The following is a 21,031-nucleotide window of genomic DNA, read 5'->3' on the forward strand; positions in this document are numbered from 1 at the left end:
CTGTTTTTTCTATCTGTCTGTTATCCTGATGATGATGTATCTATATTCATTAATCAGTTAAATGACGAATCTTTGAATTATGTATATGATCTGAATGGTGAGGAAATATGTGTTGTTTATGAATATTTTAAGAAACAAATTGTTTATTTTTTATATAATAAATGAGGCTGATAGAAGTCATATCTAAACTTGAACAATTCAACATTGATTTTTATTTACATAATAATCTTAGAATTGGTTATATTAAATATGAAAAAATGTTGTATACGACTTATAGAATTATTATTCATAATTATGATGAAAAGGTATTTCTAAATTTTAAAGAATCAATTACATCATCTGATTGGGAATTTTCTTCAACTATAGATAACCATATTATTGATTTATATTTTAGTGATAAGAATGAGAATATTAAGTCTGTATAAATGAAAACAATAATACTCTTATTGTTGTTTAAAATTATATATGCCAATGATAAGAGTAAAGCAATAAAGTATTTAAGTGATTATGGATATTTAGATATTACAAATGTTAATGATAATACTCATGTTAGTGATGATACATTTAGAGAAGCATTAATGTTATTTCAGTTAACATATAATCTTGAAATAAGTGGTGAATTAAGTGATGATACTTTAAATTTTATGAACATGCCTAGATGTGGTGTAAAAGATGAATTTGGTAGCTATAGAACTAGTTTGTATAAATGGAATAAGCAACATATCAAATGGCATTATAAAGGTGCTACTAAGAAAGTATTACAATTAACTGATGCAGCATTTAAAATATGGCAAGATAAAATAGATATTCAGTTTAAACAAGATAGCAATAATCCTGATATCTTAATTACAAATAAAAGACGTAAACATAAATTTGAAATTGATAAAAGTATACATTGTTCAAAGGATTTAGATGGTAAAGGTAATGTTTTAGGTCATGCATTTTTTCCAGATATGAATAATAATCCTGTAGAAATACATATGGATGATGATGAAATATGGTATTTAGAGATGAATACTAATACACCAAAAGGACAAACAAATCTATTTGAAGTATTAATACATGAGATTGGTCATTCATTAGGTCTACGACATTCAGATGATTATGGTTCAATAATGTATGCATACTATAATGGATCGCATTTAGAATTATCTCAAGATGATATTGATGCTATTCAAAGTTTATATGGTAAACAATCAACACAACCAACACAAGTACCAATTAAACCAATTTCACCACCTATACAATCAGAACCTATATCATTATGTCAAACTAAACATATTCATCACATATTATTTATGAATGGGATTTTATATGTTTTTTATCAGAAATGGGTGTGGATAATTCAAAATACAATACCACAATCACAATTAATAACTGATTGGTTAACATTTTTACCAAATGATGTAAACCGTATAGATGGTATATATCAGAGACCTAGTGGTGAACTTGTTATATTTTCCAATAATATGGTATATATGATACATTTACATACATTACAATTGATATCAGGATATCCAAAACCACTATCTAGTACAGGTTTACGCAATAATTTCAAATTAAATGGCATAGTGAACACTTATTCTGGTAGAACATTTATTTTCTTTAATGACTTTTTCTATGCTGAAATAGATGAATGTAATTTAAAATATAAAGTACGTGGTATTATAAGTAGAGAATATTCTGAATTACCAACTGGTATAAATTCAGTATTTAGGTACATTAATGGTATGTTGTACTTTTTTAGAGATGATGCCTTTTATGAATATAATGAATTCACCAAAAAAGTAGTAAAGTATGGTATATTTGATTTATCACTATTTGGTATAGATTGTATTAAATCATCTTCGTTAATATCAGAACTAATAATTGTACTAAACAATACAATCCAACAATTAAAACATTTTTCTTCTATATAAATGGAACTATTAACTAGACTTAATAGTGTTAATAAAAATACACCATTGGTGAAATTATGTGACATTGAAGTGGATAAAGTGTATCATATTACAAATGTAGAAATCAAAAATACTAAATTAGGTTTTAAAACATTTATTGAACTTAATAATGAATTTAATATAATACTACCAGATAGATATGCAAAAATGATTGGTTGGGATGATTGTACAGCTATAATTGGTTGTAATATTGTATATAAAGGAATGATGGATAGATCAGATAAAAAGGTACATGTATTAGAATTTAGACAACAATAAATTAGAGTTTTTAAGTGTAATAAATGGATACAACTAAGAAATGTTGTAGATGTAAAGAAGATAAAAATATTAATGAATTTCATTTTGATAAATTTGTAAAAGATGGACACCGTAGAGTATGTAACCAGTGTGCATGTTATTATACTAAAAGATATTATGAAGCAAACAAAGATAAATTATTTGAAAAGGTAGCATGTGAATGTGGTAGAATTGTAGCTAGATGTAAACTTAAACAGCATGAAAAATCATTAATTCATTCTGATCTTATAAAAGAAAAAGAATCTATAAATATCTACTAATTCTTATAATATATTTTTTATCAAATTATATAACCATATGTTGTATAGAGTATAATATTCTGAATAATTATTATGTAAGTAAATAGATACATCTAACTGTATCTAGTTATCAAAATAAGGCTAATAAATATCAGTTATGTAATATAAAAAAACACAAAAGAGACAACACATACAGACAACAATTAGTTTACTTTTTATCCCTAATAAATAGATATATCTGTATCTATTTGTAAAAATACAGTTACCAAATATTCTGAATAATAATTACATAAGTAAATAGACAACAAATACAGACAACAAAAATAATAGTTTTCTTCCTTAATAAATAGAGCTATCATAATGGAGATGACGATGAATGAACTTAGAGCAATAGCTAAAAGCATAAAGATTAAAGGTTACTCTAAAATGCGTAAAAGTGAATTAATGGATTTATTATTTCCACATACAATTGATATTGCTAAGGAATCTAATAAAAGAAAAAGAACACCTAAAAATGAATCTATTGCTAATATAGAAGATAAAGATCCATCAAAAATGAATGTTAATGAACTTAAAACATTAGCTAAACATTTAAATCTTAGTGGATATTCTAAATTATGTAAAAGTGATTTGTTACAGTTGATTCAAGATACTCAAACACTATTTCCATTTGCTACAGATATATTTGAACATCCTAATGAACGAAAAATTCATGTTTATCATTCAATTGAAAAAGCATTTCAAAATAGATTACAAACATACAATATTGAAAACAACTTAAAAATTAAAGATCCACAACACATTATGACATCAGCAAAACCTATTGTATGTCAGTTAATAAAAGATAATCTTAAAATATACAATGGATTAAAAGTTAATCTAATATTGTACTGTGAATTCAAATTGAATACTACTAATGAAATAAAAGAATTTAGATTCTCAACATACAACTATACAATCACAAATGAAAAAGATCTAAATAAATTTTATACAAAAGGTAAACAACAAATATTAACACACATGCAAAATTTTCAAGATAGAGGATCAGGCTGGATGTTAAATAGTGTAATTGGTTTACAATTAGGAATTAACAAATATACACCACTTAATGGTTCATCATATATTGAACTACCAAAAACAATAAAAGATAAAAAAGCATGTATAAATGTTAAGAATAATGACGAAAAATGTTTCTTGTGGTCAATAGCATCAGCATTAAATCCAGTTGACCCTACAAAATGTAAAAACCCATACAGAACTAGTAACTATATAGAATGTGTCAAACAATTAGAAACTAAAATTGGTCAAATTGAATATCCAGTTAAAATTGATAATATACCTAAATATGAATGTAAACTTAATATATCGATTAATGTGTATGCATATGATGAGAAATATGAAATATATCCATTAAAGATAACTAAAGATGAAAAATCAACACATATTGATTTATTATACATGAAAAATAATAATAATTCACATTATTGTTGGATTAAAAATCTATCTCGATTAATTAGATCTCAGTGTACAAAACATACTGAAAATATTCATGTATGTAAAATGTGTCTACAACACTTTAATTCAGAAAGTAAACTAAATGTACATAAAGAAGATTGTTCTAAAAATGAATCAGTTAAAATTAGAGTACCAAATGAAGGTGAATACATAACATTTAAGAATTATAAACATACAATGCCTGTTCCATTTGTTATATATGCTGATTTTGAAAGCTTATTATTGAAAATGGACACATGTGAACCAAATCCAAATGAATCGTACACAATGAAATATCAAAAACATGAACCATCTGGATTTTGTTACTATGTGAAATACATTCATAATCGTTATAAAGATCCTGTTGTTTATAGAGGACCAAATGCTAAAACTAAATTTATTGAGATGATTAAAAATGAAGTTGAACAAATAGGACATATATATTCACAAATAGAACCAATGAAACAGTTAACACATGAACAAATAAAAATACATAACCAATCTAAAAGATGTACATTATGTGAATCACCATATACACCAAATATATAAAAAAGTACATCATCATGATCATTTAACTGGTAATTATATAGCACCATTATGTAATGAATGTAATCTTAAACTTCAACAACCAACATTTGTGCCTATATTCTTACACAATCTAACTGGTTATGATTCACATTTGTTTATTAAAGAACTTGGTTATGATGAAAAAGAAATTGAATTGATTCCAAATAATGAAGAAAAATATATAAGTTTTGGTAAGCAAACAAATAACTTAAAAATGAGATTTATTGATACATTTAGATTCATGGCATCATCATTAGATAAACTATCATCTAATTTATCAAAAGATAAAATGAAAAATATTGAATTATTCTTTCAAAAAGATAAAGTTGATCTAGTTATTAGAAAAGGTGTGTACCCATATGATTATATGGATAATTGGAATAGATTTAATGAAACACAATTACCACCTAAAAATGAATTCTATAGTAAGATCAATGAATGTAATTTAAGTGATGATGATTATGAGCATGCACAATTAGTATGGAATAAATTTAATATAAAAAATATGGGTGAATACCATGATTTATATTTGAAAACAGATGTGTTATTATTAGCTGATGTATTTGAGAACTTTAGAGACACATGTATGAAGTCATATGATTTAGATCCAGCATGGTATTATACAGCACCTGGTTTATCTTGGGATGCAATGTTAAAAATGACTAAACAACCACTTGAATTATTACATGATTATGATATGATATTAATGGTTGAAAAAGGCATTAGAGGTGGTATAGCACAATGTTGTAAAAGATATGTTAAAGCAAATAATAAATACATGAAAGATTACAATAAAAATAAAGAATCAAATTATTTAATGTATTTAGATGCTAATAATTTATATGGATATGCAATGTCACAATATTTACCATATGGTGGATTTGAATGGGAAAATAATTTAAATATTGATGTAATGAACATTCCAGATAAATCTGAATATGGATATATATTAGAAGTTGATTTACAATATCCAATTGAATTACATGATAAACATAAAGATTTACCATTAGCACCAGAAAATGGACATAAATATTAACAACATTAAACAATAAATATAAATATGTTGTACATTATAGAAACCTAAAACAATGTATAAAATTAGGATTGAAATTAACAAAAATACATCGTGCACTAAAATTCAGACAAAGTGATTGGTTGAAAAAGTACATTGACTTAAATACAGAAATGAGAACAAAAGCTAAAAATGATTTTGAAAAAGATTTCTTTAAACTGATGAATAATAGTGTGTTTGGAAAAACAATGGAAAATATAAGAAACAGAGTTAATATAAAATTAGTATCAGATGGTAAAAAATGTGATAAATTAATAGCTAAACCAAATTTCAAACATAGAACAATATTTAATGAAAATCTGGTAGCTATTCATATGAATAAAACTGAAATTAAATTTAATAAACCAATTTATGTTGGAATGAGTATATTAGATTTATCAAAAGAATTAATGTATAGTTTTCATTATGATGTAATGAAACCTAAATATGGTACAAATATTGAGTTATGTTATCAAGATACCGATAGTTATATATACAATATAAAAACAGATGACTTTTATAAAGATATGAAAAATATGATTGAACATTTTGATACAAGTGATTATGCAACAAATAATGTGTACAATATACCACAAATGAACAAAAAGGTATTAGGTAAAATGAAAGATGAATGTAATGGTAAAATAATGACTGAATTTGTTGGTTTGAGAGCTAATATGTATGCATATTGTGTTGGTGAAAAAGAAAATAAAAAATCTAAAGGTGTTAAGAAATCAGTAGTAATGAATAAAATATCAATGGATGACTATAAAGACTGCTTATTCAATAATAGTGAATTATATAGATCAATGAATTTAATTAGAAGCTATAAACATGAAATATATACAGTAAAATTAAATAAAATAGCACTAAGTGCAAATGATGATAAAAGACACATTCTGAATGATGGAATAAATACATTACCACTTGGACATTATAGTTTATTGTAAATATTGTATATATTATGTATATATTATGTAAACATATTTATTTGTAATTGTATATATGTATATATTTAGAATAACCAACACCATCTATAATCGTATATATTTTTCTTATTCAACACCATCTATAATTTATATAGTACTATCTAAAAGAGACACTTTATGCATTTCCCTAATTTTGTGGTTGTATCATTGTAAAAATATGAACAATAGCTGATTTCGATGTAAAATGGTCTAAAAATAGCATAAAATAGGGTTTAAATAGCTGATTTTGGTAATTGGGGTAGAACATACATTTCCTATCTACTGATTCAAAACTGTCGCCGGTGACCCTCTACACATTCTGAACTGTATAAGGCATATTTCAGAAGCCTTGAAATTGATTTTATATTAGTGACTGCAGCTTAATTATACAGTTTCTGAAGTGGAGTTGACATCACATTTATTCAACACAACTACATATGAAAATCTTCTCACAAAGTTCTTCCAGCCGTGAAAGCCGTATACCGTACATCTCACGACCGTACGTGTGCCTTCGAGCCCTTTGTGATAATTAGATGAACAAGCTTCTTCCCCTCAGGTATGTGGTCCAAAAAAGATTTTTCACACTGACAACCCCCTTTTCATAATTTTAAAGTAAACCAATGGTAACTTTGGATCTAAAATTCGAGAATATCTTTCTCAAAAGGCAATTGTCCTTGTTACAGCGTCGAAATGTTGTAAACAAACGCCCCACCAGGTCAGGATGTATTTGAAAGACGTTTTCTTTCCCAGTGAGGGAGAAAGGTTTATATTATTGTTAGGTTCTTGAGGTGTCAGTAAGCTCTGTGTATTGCCTTTTGGCAGACACGGTGTCTATTTGCGCTGCTTATTGTAAGTGTCATTATTTCGAGCGCTTATTTTTTTAGTAGCGTGATAGATGTATCATTAACCTCCCTCTTTTAAATTATTTATATATGAGGTTTGTAGAGAATGAAACAAAGCTTCAAAAAAGCCATCCAAGTGAGATATATTCACCGGCTTATCTCTGCTGTCTCTTTATCTTTTCCAAAGCTGTGTTTTATGCCGTAGGTGACTGTATATTTACGTTGTGTATTGCTTCCCCACACAATGGTAAGGTTCAAATGGCTCTGAGCACTATGGGACTTAACATCTGAGGTCATCAGTCGCCTAGAACTTAGAACTACTTAAATCTAACATAAGGACATCACACACATCCATGCCCGAGGCTGGATTCGAACCTGCGACCGTAGCGGTCGCTCGGTTTCAGACTGTAGCGCCTAGAACCGCACGGCCACTCCGGCCGGCTCAACGGTAAGAAGAAGTCGGCTACAGAGTGGTGCAGCGGTTGTTGTAAGGAAGCTGTAGAGGAGCAAAAATTATTGTCGACCACGTAAATACAGTAAAGTTATACTTAACTGTGCCGTGTGGCTGCCGCCGGTCATGGCACAGAGGGCGCTCGTAGCCAGAGCCACTGAATGAGTGGCTCAGCTGCGTCGCGTCATTGAATTCGCTGGCACCTTGCGCGTTCGCTTTCAGCGTCTGACGGCAATGCGAATTTACGTTGCCAACTGTGAGACGCTGGCGAGGGTAGCATCGATCTGTGATACCACAAATTACTACTTGCAGAGCACGGCTTTCGTTGGAGGCCGAAATATTGACCGGTGTCATGGCTTTGCTCTTTTGAAGACTGATTTTGAGGCATACACCTCGGGAAGCATCACTGACCTCATTTCGTTTCTGTCACTCCTGTACACCACGATACCGTCTGCAAGGCAATAACTTTTTGTCGCTAGGGTAGACACTTGAGCAGAACATCCAACTTCAGTGTGAAAAACAGGCGAGATTATGTTTCCTTGTGTGACTCCTCGCAGGAACCTTACCAAAGAGTATCCTGGATGAACATGATTGCTCAATGCTACGCCCAAAGCGGTAAGTTACGCTGCCGCTGAATTTCCCGCCTCGTCGGATGAGCTCGGATCGCGCAACCCGCTGCTGGCATCAGCGGCGCTGCGCGACAAATGAAGTCGCCGCGTGAGACACGGCCAGAGGCACACGTCGGTCCCCCGCCCCCGGCCTGCTGTGCCGCTGTCTGGGCCGCCTGATCGATCCCAGAGGGCGGCCGCCGCTGCACGGCCAACTTTGGTGTCCACTTCCTTCCCGCGAGATGGCCAAGTTCCGGCGGACAGTCGTGAACCGGTCGTTACCGCAGCCTCCGTCCACCGTCACCCCGCTGAATCCCCGGACGGCGACAAGTCCGACGCAGTTTCTGGAAATGTTACAGAACACTTATGATGTCACTACTTCATCTAGTGAACTGCACCACACACAACGTGCAAACAGTAGCTGTTTCCAGAACATAGATTACTCAGTATTTATTTAAATTAATGGAGTGAAATCACAATGCAATCTGTTGTCATTAGAAGTGCCTGCCTTTACAGTTAATTTTTCTTTTTAGAGCTACATGGAATCAGTCTGCAAATATACATTGCATTCGGAAATACCCGTTGCAAACTTTTAGTCTTATAGAGATGAGTGATTACACAATATTCTACATCAACATCTACATCCATACTCCGCAAGCCAACTGACGGTGTGTGGCGGAGGGTACCTTGAGTACCTCTATCGGTTCTCCCTTCTATTACAGTCTCGTATTGTTCCTGGAAAGAAGGATTGTCGGTATGCTTCTGTGTGGGCTCTAATCTCTCTGATTTTATCCTCATGGTCTCTTCGCAAGATATACCCTGGTAGGAGGGACCAATATACTGCTTGACTCCTCGGTGAAGGTATGTTCTCGAAACTTCTACAAAAGCCCGTACCGAGCTACTGAGCGTCTCTCCTGCAGAGTCTTCCACTGGAGTTTATCTATCATCTCCGTAACGCTTTCGCGATTACTAAATGATCCTGTAACGAAGCGCGCTGCTCTCCGTTGGATCTTCTCTACCTCTTCTATCAAGCTAATCCGGTTCGGATCCCACACTGCTGAGCAGTATTCAAGCAGTGGGCGAACAAGGGTACTGTAACCTACTTCCTTTGTTTTCGGATTGCATTTCCTTAGGATTCTTCCAATGAATCTCAGTGTGGCATTTGCTTTACCGACGATCAAGTTTATATGATCATTCCATTTTGAACCACTCTAAATGCGTACTCCCAGATAATTTATGGAATTAACTCCTTCCGGTTGCTGACCTGCTATTTTGTAGCTAAATGATAAGGGATCTTTCTTACTATGTATTCGCAGCACATTACGCTTGTCTACATTGAGATTCAATTGCCATTCCCTGCACCATGCGTCAATTCGCTGCAGATCCTCCTGCATTTCAGTACAATTTTCCATTGTTACGACCTCTCGATATACCACAGCATCATCCGCAAAAAGCCTCAGTGAACTTCCGATGTCATCCACAAAGTCGTTTATGTATATTGTGAGTAGCAACGGTCCTACGGCACTCCCCTGCGGCACACCTGAAATCAGTCTTCCTTCGGGAGACTTTTCTCCATTGAGAACGTCATGCTGCGTTCTGTTATCTAGGAACTCTTCAATTCAATCACACAATTGGTCTGATAGTCCATATGCCCCTACTTTGTTCATTAAACGATTGTGGGTAACTGTATCGAACGCCTTGCAGAAGTCAAGAAACACGGCATCTACCTGGGAACCCGTGTCTATGGCCCTCTGATTCTCTTGGACGAATAGCGCGAGCTGGGTTTCACACATTCGTCTTTTTCGAAACCCATGCTGATTCCTACAGAGTAGATTTCTAGTTTCCATAATAGTCATTATACTCGAACATAATACGTGTTCCAAAATCCTACAACTGATCGACATTATAGATATATGTCTATAGTTCTGCACATCTGTTCGACGTCCCTTCTTGAAAACGGTGATGACCAGTGCTCTTTTCCAATCCTTTGGAACGATACGCTCTTCTAGAGACCTACGGTACACCGCTGCAAGTAGGGGGGCAAGTTCCTTCGCGTACCCTGTGTAAAATCGAATTGGTATCCCCTCAGGTCCAGCGGCCTTTCCTCTTTTGAGCGATTTTAATTGTTTCTCTATCCCTCTGTCGTCTATTTCGACATCTACCATTTTGTCATCTGTCATTCTGAGTAGGAACAAACGTCCGGAAGCTTTCATTCTATGACGGTTTCAGTTCAGATGGGTAAGGCGTCCACGAATGTTGAGGGAAACAGAAAAGTCTCAGAGCTTGTCCTGATATACGCAGGGTGCACAAGATGACGTGTACTGCGTCAGACGGTCACTTGATGTCACTTGACGTATGCAAAGTTATTTACATGACTCTTGTAGAGTCAAAGGAAAATCTTCTGCCACGAGTTCTGGCTTCTGCACTAGTAACTGAAGAGACAGCAGGTGCAATGTAGAATGTGTATCAGAACATACTTCTTAGGTACAGTGTGTGTAACCACAATTGTGGTCGCCACATCGAGCTGCTGTTGTATTGCAGGAGTACTGTTCTGTACGTACAGTACGCTGGGTTCCTTTTTTGTTATGAATAATGTAAACACGTAATGTTTAATGCTAATACAAACAAATCTGTTTGAGTGCTAAAGCGATGTTTCATTTTGTTCGCTTTAGAACTGTTACGTAATAATTGTACCGTGTCATGCCTAAATCACTTCCTCTGGCAGAAGTGCATGAGTTTAACATATGTATTGAAACCGCCGTAGGGCGGTGCACCCCGGAACATGGGTTCCAATTCAAAACACTCTTCACTCATTCCCCTCTACAAGCCCTAGAAGTTTGTAACGCGACTTTCGGAACACCCTAGTATTTTACCGAAAGAATTACAGAATTTCTTCTTCAGTACAATATTACTTCTAACGCATTCCTTGTATTTTCTGAAGTATATCATTGTTATCTCTCTGTTTCATAGCGGTTACCCCGTCGTACAGGATCCGCTGTTCCCGTTACCCGACAATTTAATTTTTACTTCGTGGCTGGACATCCTTCCTTATGTCACATCTGTGCCCTGTGTCATCGTGTAAACTTTGTTCTAAGGAAATACGTAGGTCTCTGCAGGAGGTGTCAAACTTATTAAAATTGTTGTAATTGTGCAGCCACGTCATCTTACAAAATATTTATATACTACAAAACGAAAACCTACGTTTCGGCTGTGTTGCAGCGGTCTTTCGCATGGTACAGACAAACTAATTGTGTTGTGGGTGCTTCAACAAGCCGCTATTCCAACGGTGTCACCACGCCACGGACTTCGGCCACAAAATAAAATATTGGTTGATATTAGGAGAGAGGGTGAGGCGTGTGGCAGTCCTCTGCTGGTTTACAAGACCTACTGGCCATTGCCACTCTAATACAAATTAGCTACACGTTCTGGGACAGTTTCTTCCTACTGTTGATTGCGGCGGAACGACAACAGCTGTGCATGCGCTGTATGAAGCAACATCTCTGTGGCTAATTAGTCTTTGCCTTAAGGAAGGCCGCTACAACATGGCCGAAGCGTTTTTTATTTTGGTATTTTGAATATTCCATATGATGATGAAGCAGAAAATCCATTAGAATTTCAGTGAGTTTGTTCTGTTATCGAGTTTTAAACATTAGTGTACTATATTTTCTGAAACAGAGGTTGTGGACTCGTCTCCAGGTATGTGGCAATTTACCTAAATACAATGGTTGGCCAGTGTATCGGACCGTTGGTAGTTAATCCCATGCGTGTCTGAATGACCACCGGTGAGGATATGAGATCTGTCTGCATATTACTAAGGACCGTTCGCTGCTGAGCAGCAAGCAGTCACCTGCGTTCTACCGTTGTCAAACATTTAAATTATTGAAACTGTGTTCTATGACGACATATTACTTAATTTACAGATTTGTGTTCCGGATGATTAAGGAGACCAGTAACCAGAGTTTCATGCTCTCTTGCGAGCAATGGGCCGCGAATTGTTACTTTTTCAACGATGTTTAACTGAAATTCATTTCCGCTGTAGATTAAAATAGTTATCCTCAAAAATTGTACGAGTTTTTAACTACAAATTATATTCATGGAGAGTAGGAATACCAAGTTCGTTCGTGCTACAAACTGACCTTTGAGCTGCCCATACGTCAGAAGCAATAGTATGAAGTCGTCCCTTGCCGTTGATTTCAACCTCATGCTAGACCTTGAACGTCATCATACTCTCTTCCCCTACACTCGCCTCCCAGCAGTCGCCACCATTCAGTACCTAACATTTTACCTGCCATCAGACGAATCACAGTCTAGTATTTTAGCAGCCACTACAATGAAACAGACAATCAGAATCTACCCCAGAGCAGCAATTATCGTTGTGCTCAGAAGTATCAGAATTATATGAAGGGTTTTTTGCATTATGAGCAAAATTATTCAAGCAAATAAAATTACAGACACGGTTTAGCTTGTTGTGGGTGCACATCTAAGACACGTCAGCAGAACACAGACACACACACAGACACACACACTTACACAAACACTCATCTGTTCGTTTTTGTACGTAAAATAATATACTCGTTAAACATGTGCTGCTAGTTGCGGATGGCTTAGAGAGAGAGACCTAGGGGTTAGTGTGTGTGAAGCAGCTAACAAAAATGTGTGTGACTTCCTAAGGGACCAAATTGCAAAGGTCATCGGTCCCTAGACTTACACACTACTTAAACTAACTTACGCTAAGGACAACACACACACCCGTGCCCAAGGGAGGACTCGAACCTTCAGCGGGAGGGGTCACGCAATTCGTGACATGGCGCCTCTAACCGCGCGGTCGCTCCGCGCGGCCAGCAGCTAAGAGAGACGACACATATTTGCTTCACTGACGTTATGTCGATTTCTCTCTCTATGTCTTTCTCTCTTTGTAATTTTTACTGGCATGAAACACTAAGTAAATATTAGGTAGGGAATGGAAGGAAAAATATTGTAGAGTATTATCTAGCACAAATATTTTGAAGTTTTCATACAACAAGTCACAAGCGTTTAAGCTGTACAATATTTTTACAATCAATGTGTTTACGTGTTTCATATTCAAAGTTCCTACATTTCCAGCCAATAAACTGCAATAAGTTAATTTGTAAAAAGCTTTTATGTTTCTTAAATTCTTAAATATTCTGTCTGTCTGTCTCTCTCTCTCTCTCTGTGTGTGTGTGTGTGTGTGTGTGTGTGTGTGTGTGTGAGAGAGAGAGAGAGAGAGAGAGAGAAATTGAGAGAGGGAGGGGGATTAAATATTTTACGTTACAAGATAATTACTTTCTCTAGGGTTTCCCATTCCTTAAAATGCTAATCAGTCATCTTCATACTCATTCTTCAGTTGGCAGTGACCCTGAGCTAATGTATCCACCTTATCTGGGACTCGGAAATGCTTATCAGCTATAGGCAAAAGTACTAATTTGAGTAGTTTTAAAGTCGAGCCTATATCCATCTTCGAATGAATTATATACTTCACTGTCGGTATTATTCAACACACATTCCCAACAATCAACAGTGCTGAGTTCTTTTGTTGATGAATATTTCATAACTTCCACTCTTGGCACTATGCACTGAGCCTTAGTTTTAAGAGTATACATCAATGCTCCCAGTCCTATGAATTCTGTAAGAATGTCTCCTTACATTCCTTCCGTAATTAAATGCATTTTCTTCATATTTACTCACGGGATGTAATAATATTTATTTTGTCAGAGAAAGACACAATGAGAAACCATTTATGCGCATTTCTTTCAATAACTTCTTAAACACTGGGGTTGGACAAAATCATGAAAACACCACATGAGATGCATATTTGGAACTAAATGCAAGAGGTAACTAAGCCAGTATGTCCTACTGAAGCATGAAGAGAAAATGTGGGATGTAAGCAATGCGTCGCAAGTGTCAGTCGTCGTCAGAATAGTGTTCTCTGTAGGTGTGAGAGCATTATGCAGGAGCTCAGTGAACCCGAAGATGGGCACACTGTGCCTATATAGTAACATATCTATTAATGAAACCACTAACTAATATTCGTGCTTATCGGCTCCTTAGTAATAACGGTTAGTGTTATTTCTGTTAAAAAATTTGCAAAGTTATGGTAACAGCGGTGAGTGTTTTAAAGAACTGTTCCTTTTAACAGTATTATGTTGGAAACAAAGAGGCCGTGGGATCGAAATCTCGACGGACCTTGGCTTTTTCAATATGCACTTTAACCCAAACTTCGCATCTCACGGATTTTAAGAGCTGCCAACAATGACACATGGTTCGAATTCCACGTTAAACTGTAGGCCTCCTTTCCACGCTTGCATAACACGAGTAGGTTAGGGGTATACATGTCGCCGAAGGGGTGTTCAGTTGAAAGACGTGCACGAGACTAGTGAGTCACACGAAATTATTTTTATTGTTTAACTGTATCGCAGGAAGGTTAAGTATTTTGAAAATTAACATCTGTATACCCATATATGATGGTAATTTGTGTACTGCGAAGCTGTAGTTACTTGATCTGTAAAACAAGCGATGTTACATTGTTTCCATTCTCCTTTTCTGCTAGCTGAACGATATAGATGTAAGAGAATCCGTTTTAATATTTTGGCAATAATAATTGGATCATTATATTTTAAACTTTGTTTATTTTTTAGGCTAACCAACACCCAGTTCCCACTATTTAATTACATAAGTATTTTCTGTCCATTTACATTAGATTGGAAGCGAAATGTTTGATGTCGCAGCAATCGTGAGCCATGAGTACTCTATCGTTAGTTACTTCAGTTTTAGTAAGCCGAACAAGTATCTTAGTTGGAAGTCAGATTAACTTTTCACAAAATAATTTACTTTGTATTAACATTAACTATGAACCACCATGCTCAAAAGATTCCTAAGGCCTTAATTACGTTTCGCCTGATTTGAAAGCAACCCATATAACGTATCTATATCGTAGGTCCTCTACTTTCTTTTTGGCACTGTCTTTTGGCTATACAGAATGGTTACTGCAAGAGGCTGCTAGAGATATCGACTCTGTATGGCTGTCAATCCACATCAAAATTAATATTACGATAACGCAAATATCAGAAAAGACGTTATTAGAGATGACAGAGCCATTATGATTGTAAAATCAAATTTATTACAGTAAATGACATTTTAAAAAGCAAATTTCTACTTGAAATTACATTACAAACAATTTGGTACTGGAGTGGAACCTGGCATTACAATCCAGCAACTACTGTACGTATTAAGTAACAACGAAAGATCTTAAATATGGTTTCAATCAAATAGAGAAGTATGCGCTGATTTAAACATGGACTGACACATCATAAAATTTTCTGTCGGACGGGAATTCGAACCCAGCACCTAATCCGATTATTAACATAGCAAATCAAATATTAGCTATCAAAAGTTTGCAACGATATGAATGAAATTGAAATTTGGAGACCAAAACTTCTGCCTTACCGGGATTTAAACATCCCCCTGTTGTCGTTATTTCTAGCTACAAAAAGGGTCAAAAATCGGTTTATTTCAACAGTAGTTAATTATGCACGTGGTTACGCTGGAAATAACGCGAAGAACATCTCTCTGCTGGCTGAGAGGTGAACCATGCCACATCGTCGTTGTTGACTACACAAGAAAATGCATTAACTATCGAGTTCTTTTTACCGGTACCTAACTGTGGCATGTTCAAAATGATTTTAGAAAATGTCTGTATCTGACTGGGACTCAAAACCAGCAGCAAACGTAACTGTTCGAAAGCACAGAGAGACGTTGAAAATCATAACCGGGTCTCACCTGTAGTTCAGAGTGCGTGTGTCGCAACTTGAAATGCCGTTATGGAAACTTCAGTACCAGACAAGTTTTCGAACCGAGATATGCCCCTTTTTTGCAGGCCTTAGGGAATCTGCAATCTTGTGAAGGGAATGAAATGATAAAACTGTATCATCTGAAAAGAGTCAAACCTTGCGAAACAAGAGATATGTGTTCGATTCCCAGTCCTGCACCGATATTTTCAACACCTTGGTTCAAACACAATAAGAAATAAGTGCCCTGTGACCTTAGATGACTCGTGGCTCATTAGCAGGAAATGTCCTCGAGAAGGAAGCTTTCTAGTGACAGAGTCTCATCCTGGCGTGACTTCCGCCTCTGTCAACCTACACCGAGTCTCCTCCAATATGAAGCGAACGAAAGTCAAGTACAATGTGGATATGATATGGGACTACATGTAAACCTACACTGTTCTACCATGTTACCAGATGTAGAGAGGATCTGTATCTGCTTATTGAAAATAGATGTTAGATGTGTGAATCGGAACCCAACCTTAAGTATATGTTCCTAAAATTATTCCAAAAGACCACCAACTTATACAGAGCATTAGTTCGCGATCGTGTCGTGAAGAAGGATGCCCCAAGTGAACATAGATCTGAGTATTTAACATAAATTTAAGCTTCATACCACCACCTGCTATTGAGAGCTTCATAAACAGTACGACTGTACGAGAACACCAGTCTACAAGCTGCTCATTTCACAAAAGAAGCTATCCAGGAGCATCGCTGGAAGTAAATACGTTTCGCGTTTCTTCTTCTTACCAAGAGCCCTCAGATGTTTATCTTTATTGCTCCCTGTCGAACAACCATCAACAAAATTTCTTGAACATTCAAGTCAGACTTGGATTGACAACATCTTTGTCTCCAAAATAGTAGCTTTCTACAGGCGTGGTATCCTAAAACTGCCTGATCACAATAAGACGGTTTTATTTAACGGAGAGGGGATTTATCGTTGATAATGAAGTTCGCTCTTACGATTTTAATTGTATTCAATAAACCAACAAGAAATGCTATAAAATGTGTTCTGTTCTGAGACAAATGAACTATAATTTACCAGGAAATCCCAATACAAATTCTCTAGTTTAATAAAACAAAACTGAAACTTCCTGTCAGGTTAAGAGTCTGAACTGAACTTACAAAAATCACCCCACTTTGCAAGATATAAAGGACTTTTGCGTCTCATGTGGCCTGTGTCTAATGAAGTCCCGTATCCTACCGAAGACACATTTCGGAATTACAACGAAACTATATGAACCTCGCAATGAGCGTGGACCCAAAATCAGTTAACAAATTATTTATTCATTGACACACATCATCTACTGACTTGTGTATTAACAAAAAAAAAACAAAAAAAAAAAAAACTAGTATGTCTGTCGGTATAAGTTATAACGTAGATACAAGGTCACAATATCTTACTTTTTTACCTTACGACTTAGGGGGTACTAAATCGAAATTGCAATGAGATTGAGGCTATGATCTTACCAGTTTACATCTGACAGCTTACAGCTCGGCATCGGCAGAGATCCTTGAAATAGATAAAATGTTTAGGATTCTAGACGGGCTAGCACCTAAAGCTAATGCTGCGTTCCAAGCCCAAAGTGGACACGTTTTACTTAGCTAGCGAGCCATTAATGCTACGATAAGCTGTAACTGTGGTAACGTTTGTTAACAATTAGTACTGTTAAATTTGAGATTAAATACAGAGTTTGAGTGTAATAACCTTCCTGTCATTAAATAAGGAATTAGACATAGCAGTGTTACACGTTAAGTGAGAATCATTCAGGTTATTTAATGGAAACAAAATACCAAGTGAATTTAGCAGGACATTTCTGATCCACACTAGGAAGTAAATCGAGAGTCACGTAGTTGCCAAAGGTATTCTGCAATGTTGCGAGTTCTCCATTAATCTGGTGACAGCAAGAATATGCTTGGTAAACCAGCGTACTAAGCTGCCTCGCAGTTGGAAAGCTCGCCTTTCCAAAACGGCTGCTCCGGCATTGACTGACAACCGAAATACCTGAAGTATATCGAATTTTTTTTGCAATTTTTAACCATGATTTTCATCAAATCGTGGTTGCAAATAATATCCAGACTCGAAGAATCAAGTTTGTCAAAACCATTCGCAAGTCTTTTTGTTACTTCTACCAGTTTCGACATACTAGTATCTGCGATGTCATCACCCGATCTTGTAAAATTATTAGACGCACATGCTTTTTGCAACACTGAACGTCACTTATCGAATTTACTGCAAATTGTAATAAAAAGTGCTGTGGATGATCAGCATGTCACAAGTAAAGTACCACTCAATTAAAACATAAATCATCTTGTTCTGATGTTCCAGCACACCCGAATCCCTTGACACCACGATGGTAATAGTAATTTAAACAATTACTAGCAATGTTGGCAAAGTAGCTTTCAGACCGTCCCCAACGAGTGACGAAATCTCCAACATACATAACTACCAGGCACATCGATTCTAACTCAGGCATCATAAATAAAGTGCTGGAGCAATTATTTCGACGACGCTACACTCCAGCAGCTGTCATAGCTATTTTTGTTATTTATGTCTTACGTGTACTGCAAACATGAATCTCATTCACCGGAAGTGATTTACTTTCTCAGCGTCATCTCACATCAGTAGCATTATGAGTGCATAAAATTCTTTCTGGATGTAATACTCTTTAAGAAAGCTTTCATTGGCGCCACCTTTAACATATAATAATGCAAATGAGAAGACAACATAATAAAGATTACAAAACACGAACATACACGAAGACATTTCATAAGCTGCGAATAAAACACAGTTTGAAATAAGAAAAGCAAGAAAGTCTTTCGCAGTGACCAAAAAGCAGGACTCAGAAAAGCAGTGTATGTGCACTGAGAACAGACGCATAACGAAATACAGTTAACAAATTATTCATTGTCCCAATCAAGTCACTGCAACTGTTTCTTCACAAAAAAGCTGAACATTACCTCCGCAAAAGCAGAAAAAGCAGCAATAACAAGTGTGCAAATAGGTAAGTTTTCACTTTTAGATCTACTGTGTACTGAATTAAAGTAGCAAGAAAACTTACGAGGGAAATGTTTCCTAAAGATTTCTTTAGTGATTCTCCATCTGCTTAAATACAGCTCTTTGTCACAGAGGAAGTAAAAATTTTGTTTCCAGCAGGATTTGAACTGACAGCTGTCACAGTCTTCCATATGAAGGGTGAACACAATGCCATGAAACTAGCTGACAACTGTAACTTGGACCTTTGTCTTTGCCTCACGTATGGCCAAGACGGATGGTTTGAAATGTAGATGATAATAGTGGTTGTAGTTTCAGCTTGTAACGAGCTTTCTGTACTCAAAAACTAAAATTTTCTAACACTGTGTCTTTCAATAAGTAAGAACTATTCTGAATATTTAATCAAAATAACAGGAAAATATCTAATAGATATAACAGGATTATTCTCTGTCTCTCTTTTAAGTAAGCCGAAGGTCACAGTGTTGCCAAATATATTCTGGGATGTCGACAAGTCTCTAGCTTTTGGCAAGAAAAATGTTTCTTCAGCTAAGCTGTTTGTAGTGCGTCTCCTAGTCTATTCTGCAAGATATGGTAGACACAGCCAAATGAATTGAGCAGTGAACTTTATTTACATTTCTATAACCAGGCATTGAAGCTGATTGTAGTTACGAGTAGTTTTCAGATTCACTGACTGCAGCCTAAGCACTATGAATTAGGAGGCTGGGGATTCTTTTGTCGATTCAGCTCTTTAGTAATACTGGCAATTTTTTTATTCTATCATATGTGCACTGCAAACTAAAAATCTTATTTGCTGCGCAGTGTTCAACAACAGCTGTTTGTTGCGTCATTATAACTCATGCTTAATCTTACACAGGGAAGAAGATGCTAAGCTACATGTTAACTGCTTCAACACACCATGCCCCCACACACTACACAGCACCCGAACTTGGTTGGTAACAAATTATTGACACTATCTGTTGTTCGTTTATCTAAATTCCCCGCTAGAACTAAATCATTTTGCTAAAAAGTTAATGCAGCAAGGCTCTATGCTGACCGCAGCAATAATGATAGAAAAACAAACACATGAGATGCGAACCTAATTGACGGAGCACTGAATTGCATAATTCGAAACAAGACATTTGGAGTTGATGGTATTCCCTCTAAATTGAATCCTCTGGAGAAAATACCACGCCAAAAGTATTCCATCAAGTATCAAAGATATATGATGTAAGAAAATTGGCCTGCGACTTCAAGAAGAACGTAATAATTCCTGTGCGAAGGGTGGCAGATATTGACAGATGACACTATTGTCGGTCTATTAGTCTAATAATTCATGATTGCAAAAATTTGACAAATTATTTACAGAAGTATCGAAGAAAAGAGCTAGTGGAAGTTAGGCTCAGGGAAGATCAGTTTGGATTCTGGAGAAACGTAAAAACACGTGAGGCAATAACGATAGTATGTTAGAAAGTAAGTTGAAAAATGGTACTAACACTCACCAGTTTTGAGAATGCATTTGAAAATATTGACTGGAAGACGCATTGACATTCTGAAGGTATCTGTATAAAAACCAGTCTGTGATTGAAGGACATAAAAGGTAGCAGTTTTTGAGAAGGCAGTGACAGAGTGCTGAAGTCTGTTCCTGATATTACTCAATCCGTGCACAGAGCAACCGCTCAAGGATACCGAGGAAAATATCGTAAAGGGTTTGAAATTTCAG

At 35.4% G+C, this 21,031-nt stretch overlaps 1 protein-coding gene across 1 annotated transcript; it reads left to right on the forward strand.

Annotated features, from left to right (window-relative positions):
- The first annotated feature begins 425 nt into the window (after positions 1-425).
- Positions 426-2,216, forward strand: LOC126263372 (collagenase 3-like). The gene is made up of 2 exons (XM_049960463.1): positions 426-1,728; positions 2,092-2,216. The coding sequence occupies exons 1-2, from the start codon at positions 426-428 to the stop codon at positions 2,214-2,216; spliced, it is 1,428 nt and encodes a 475-aa protein (XP_049816420.1).
- The last annotated feature ends 18,815 nt before the right edge of the window (positions 2,217-21,031 follow it).

This window comes from Schistocerca nitens, chromosome 6, assembly GCF_023898315.1.
Source record: "Schistocerca nitens isolate TAMUIC-IGC-003100 chromosome 6, iqSchNite1.1, whole genome shotgun sequence".
NCBI classification, from domain to species: Eukaryota; Metazoa; Arthropoda; class Insecta; order Orthoptera; family Acrididae; genus Schistocerca; species Schistocerca nitens.

Coding starts and splice junctions, on each gene's coding strand:
- LOC126263372 (XM_049960463.1), top strand. CDS start 426: ATGAAAACAATAATACTCTTATTGTTGTTTAAAATTATATATGCCAAT. Junction 1,729..2,091: donor AGTATTTAGGTACATTAATG/GTATGTTGTACT, acceptor TAATACTACCAG/ATAGATATGCAAAAATGATT.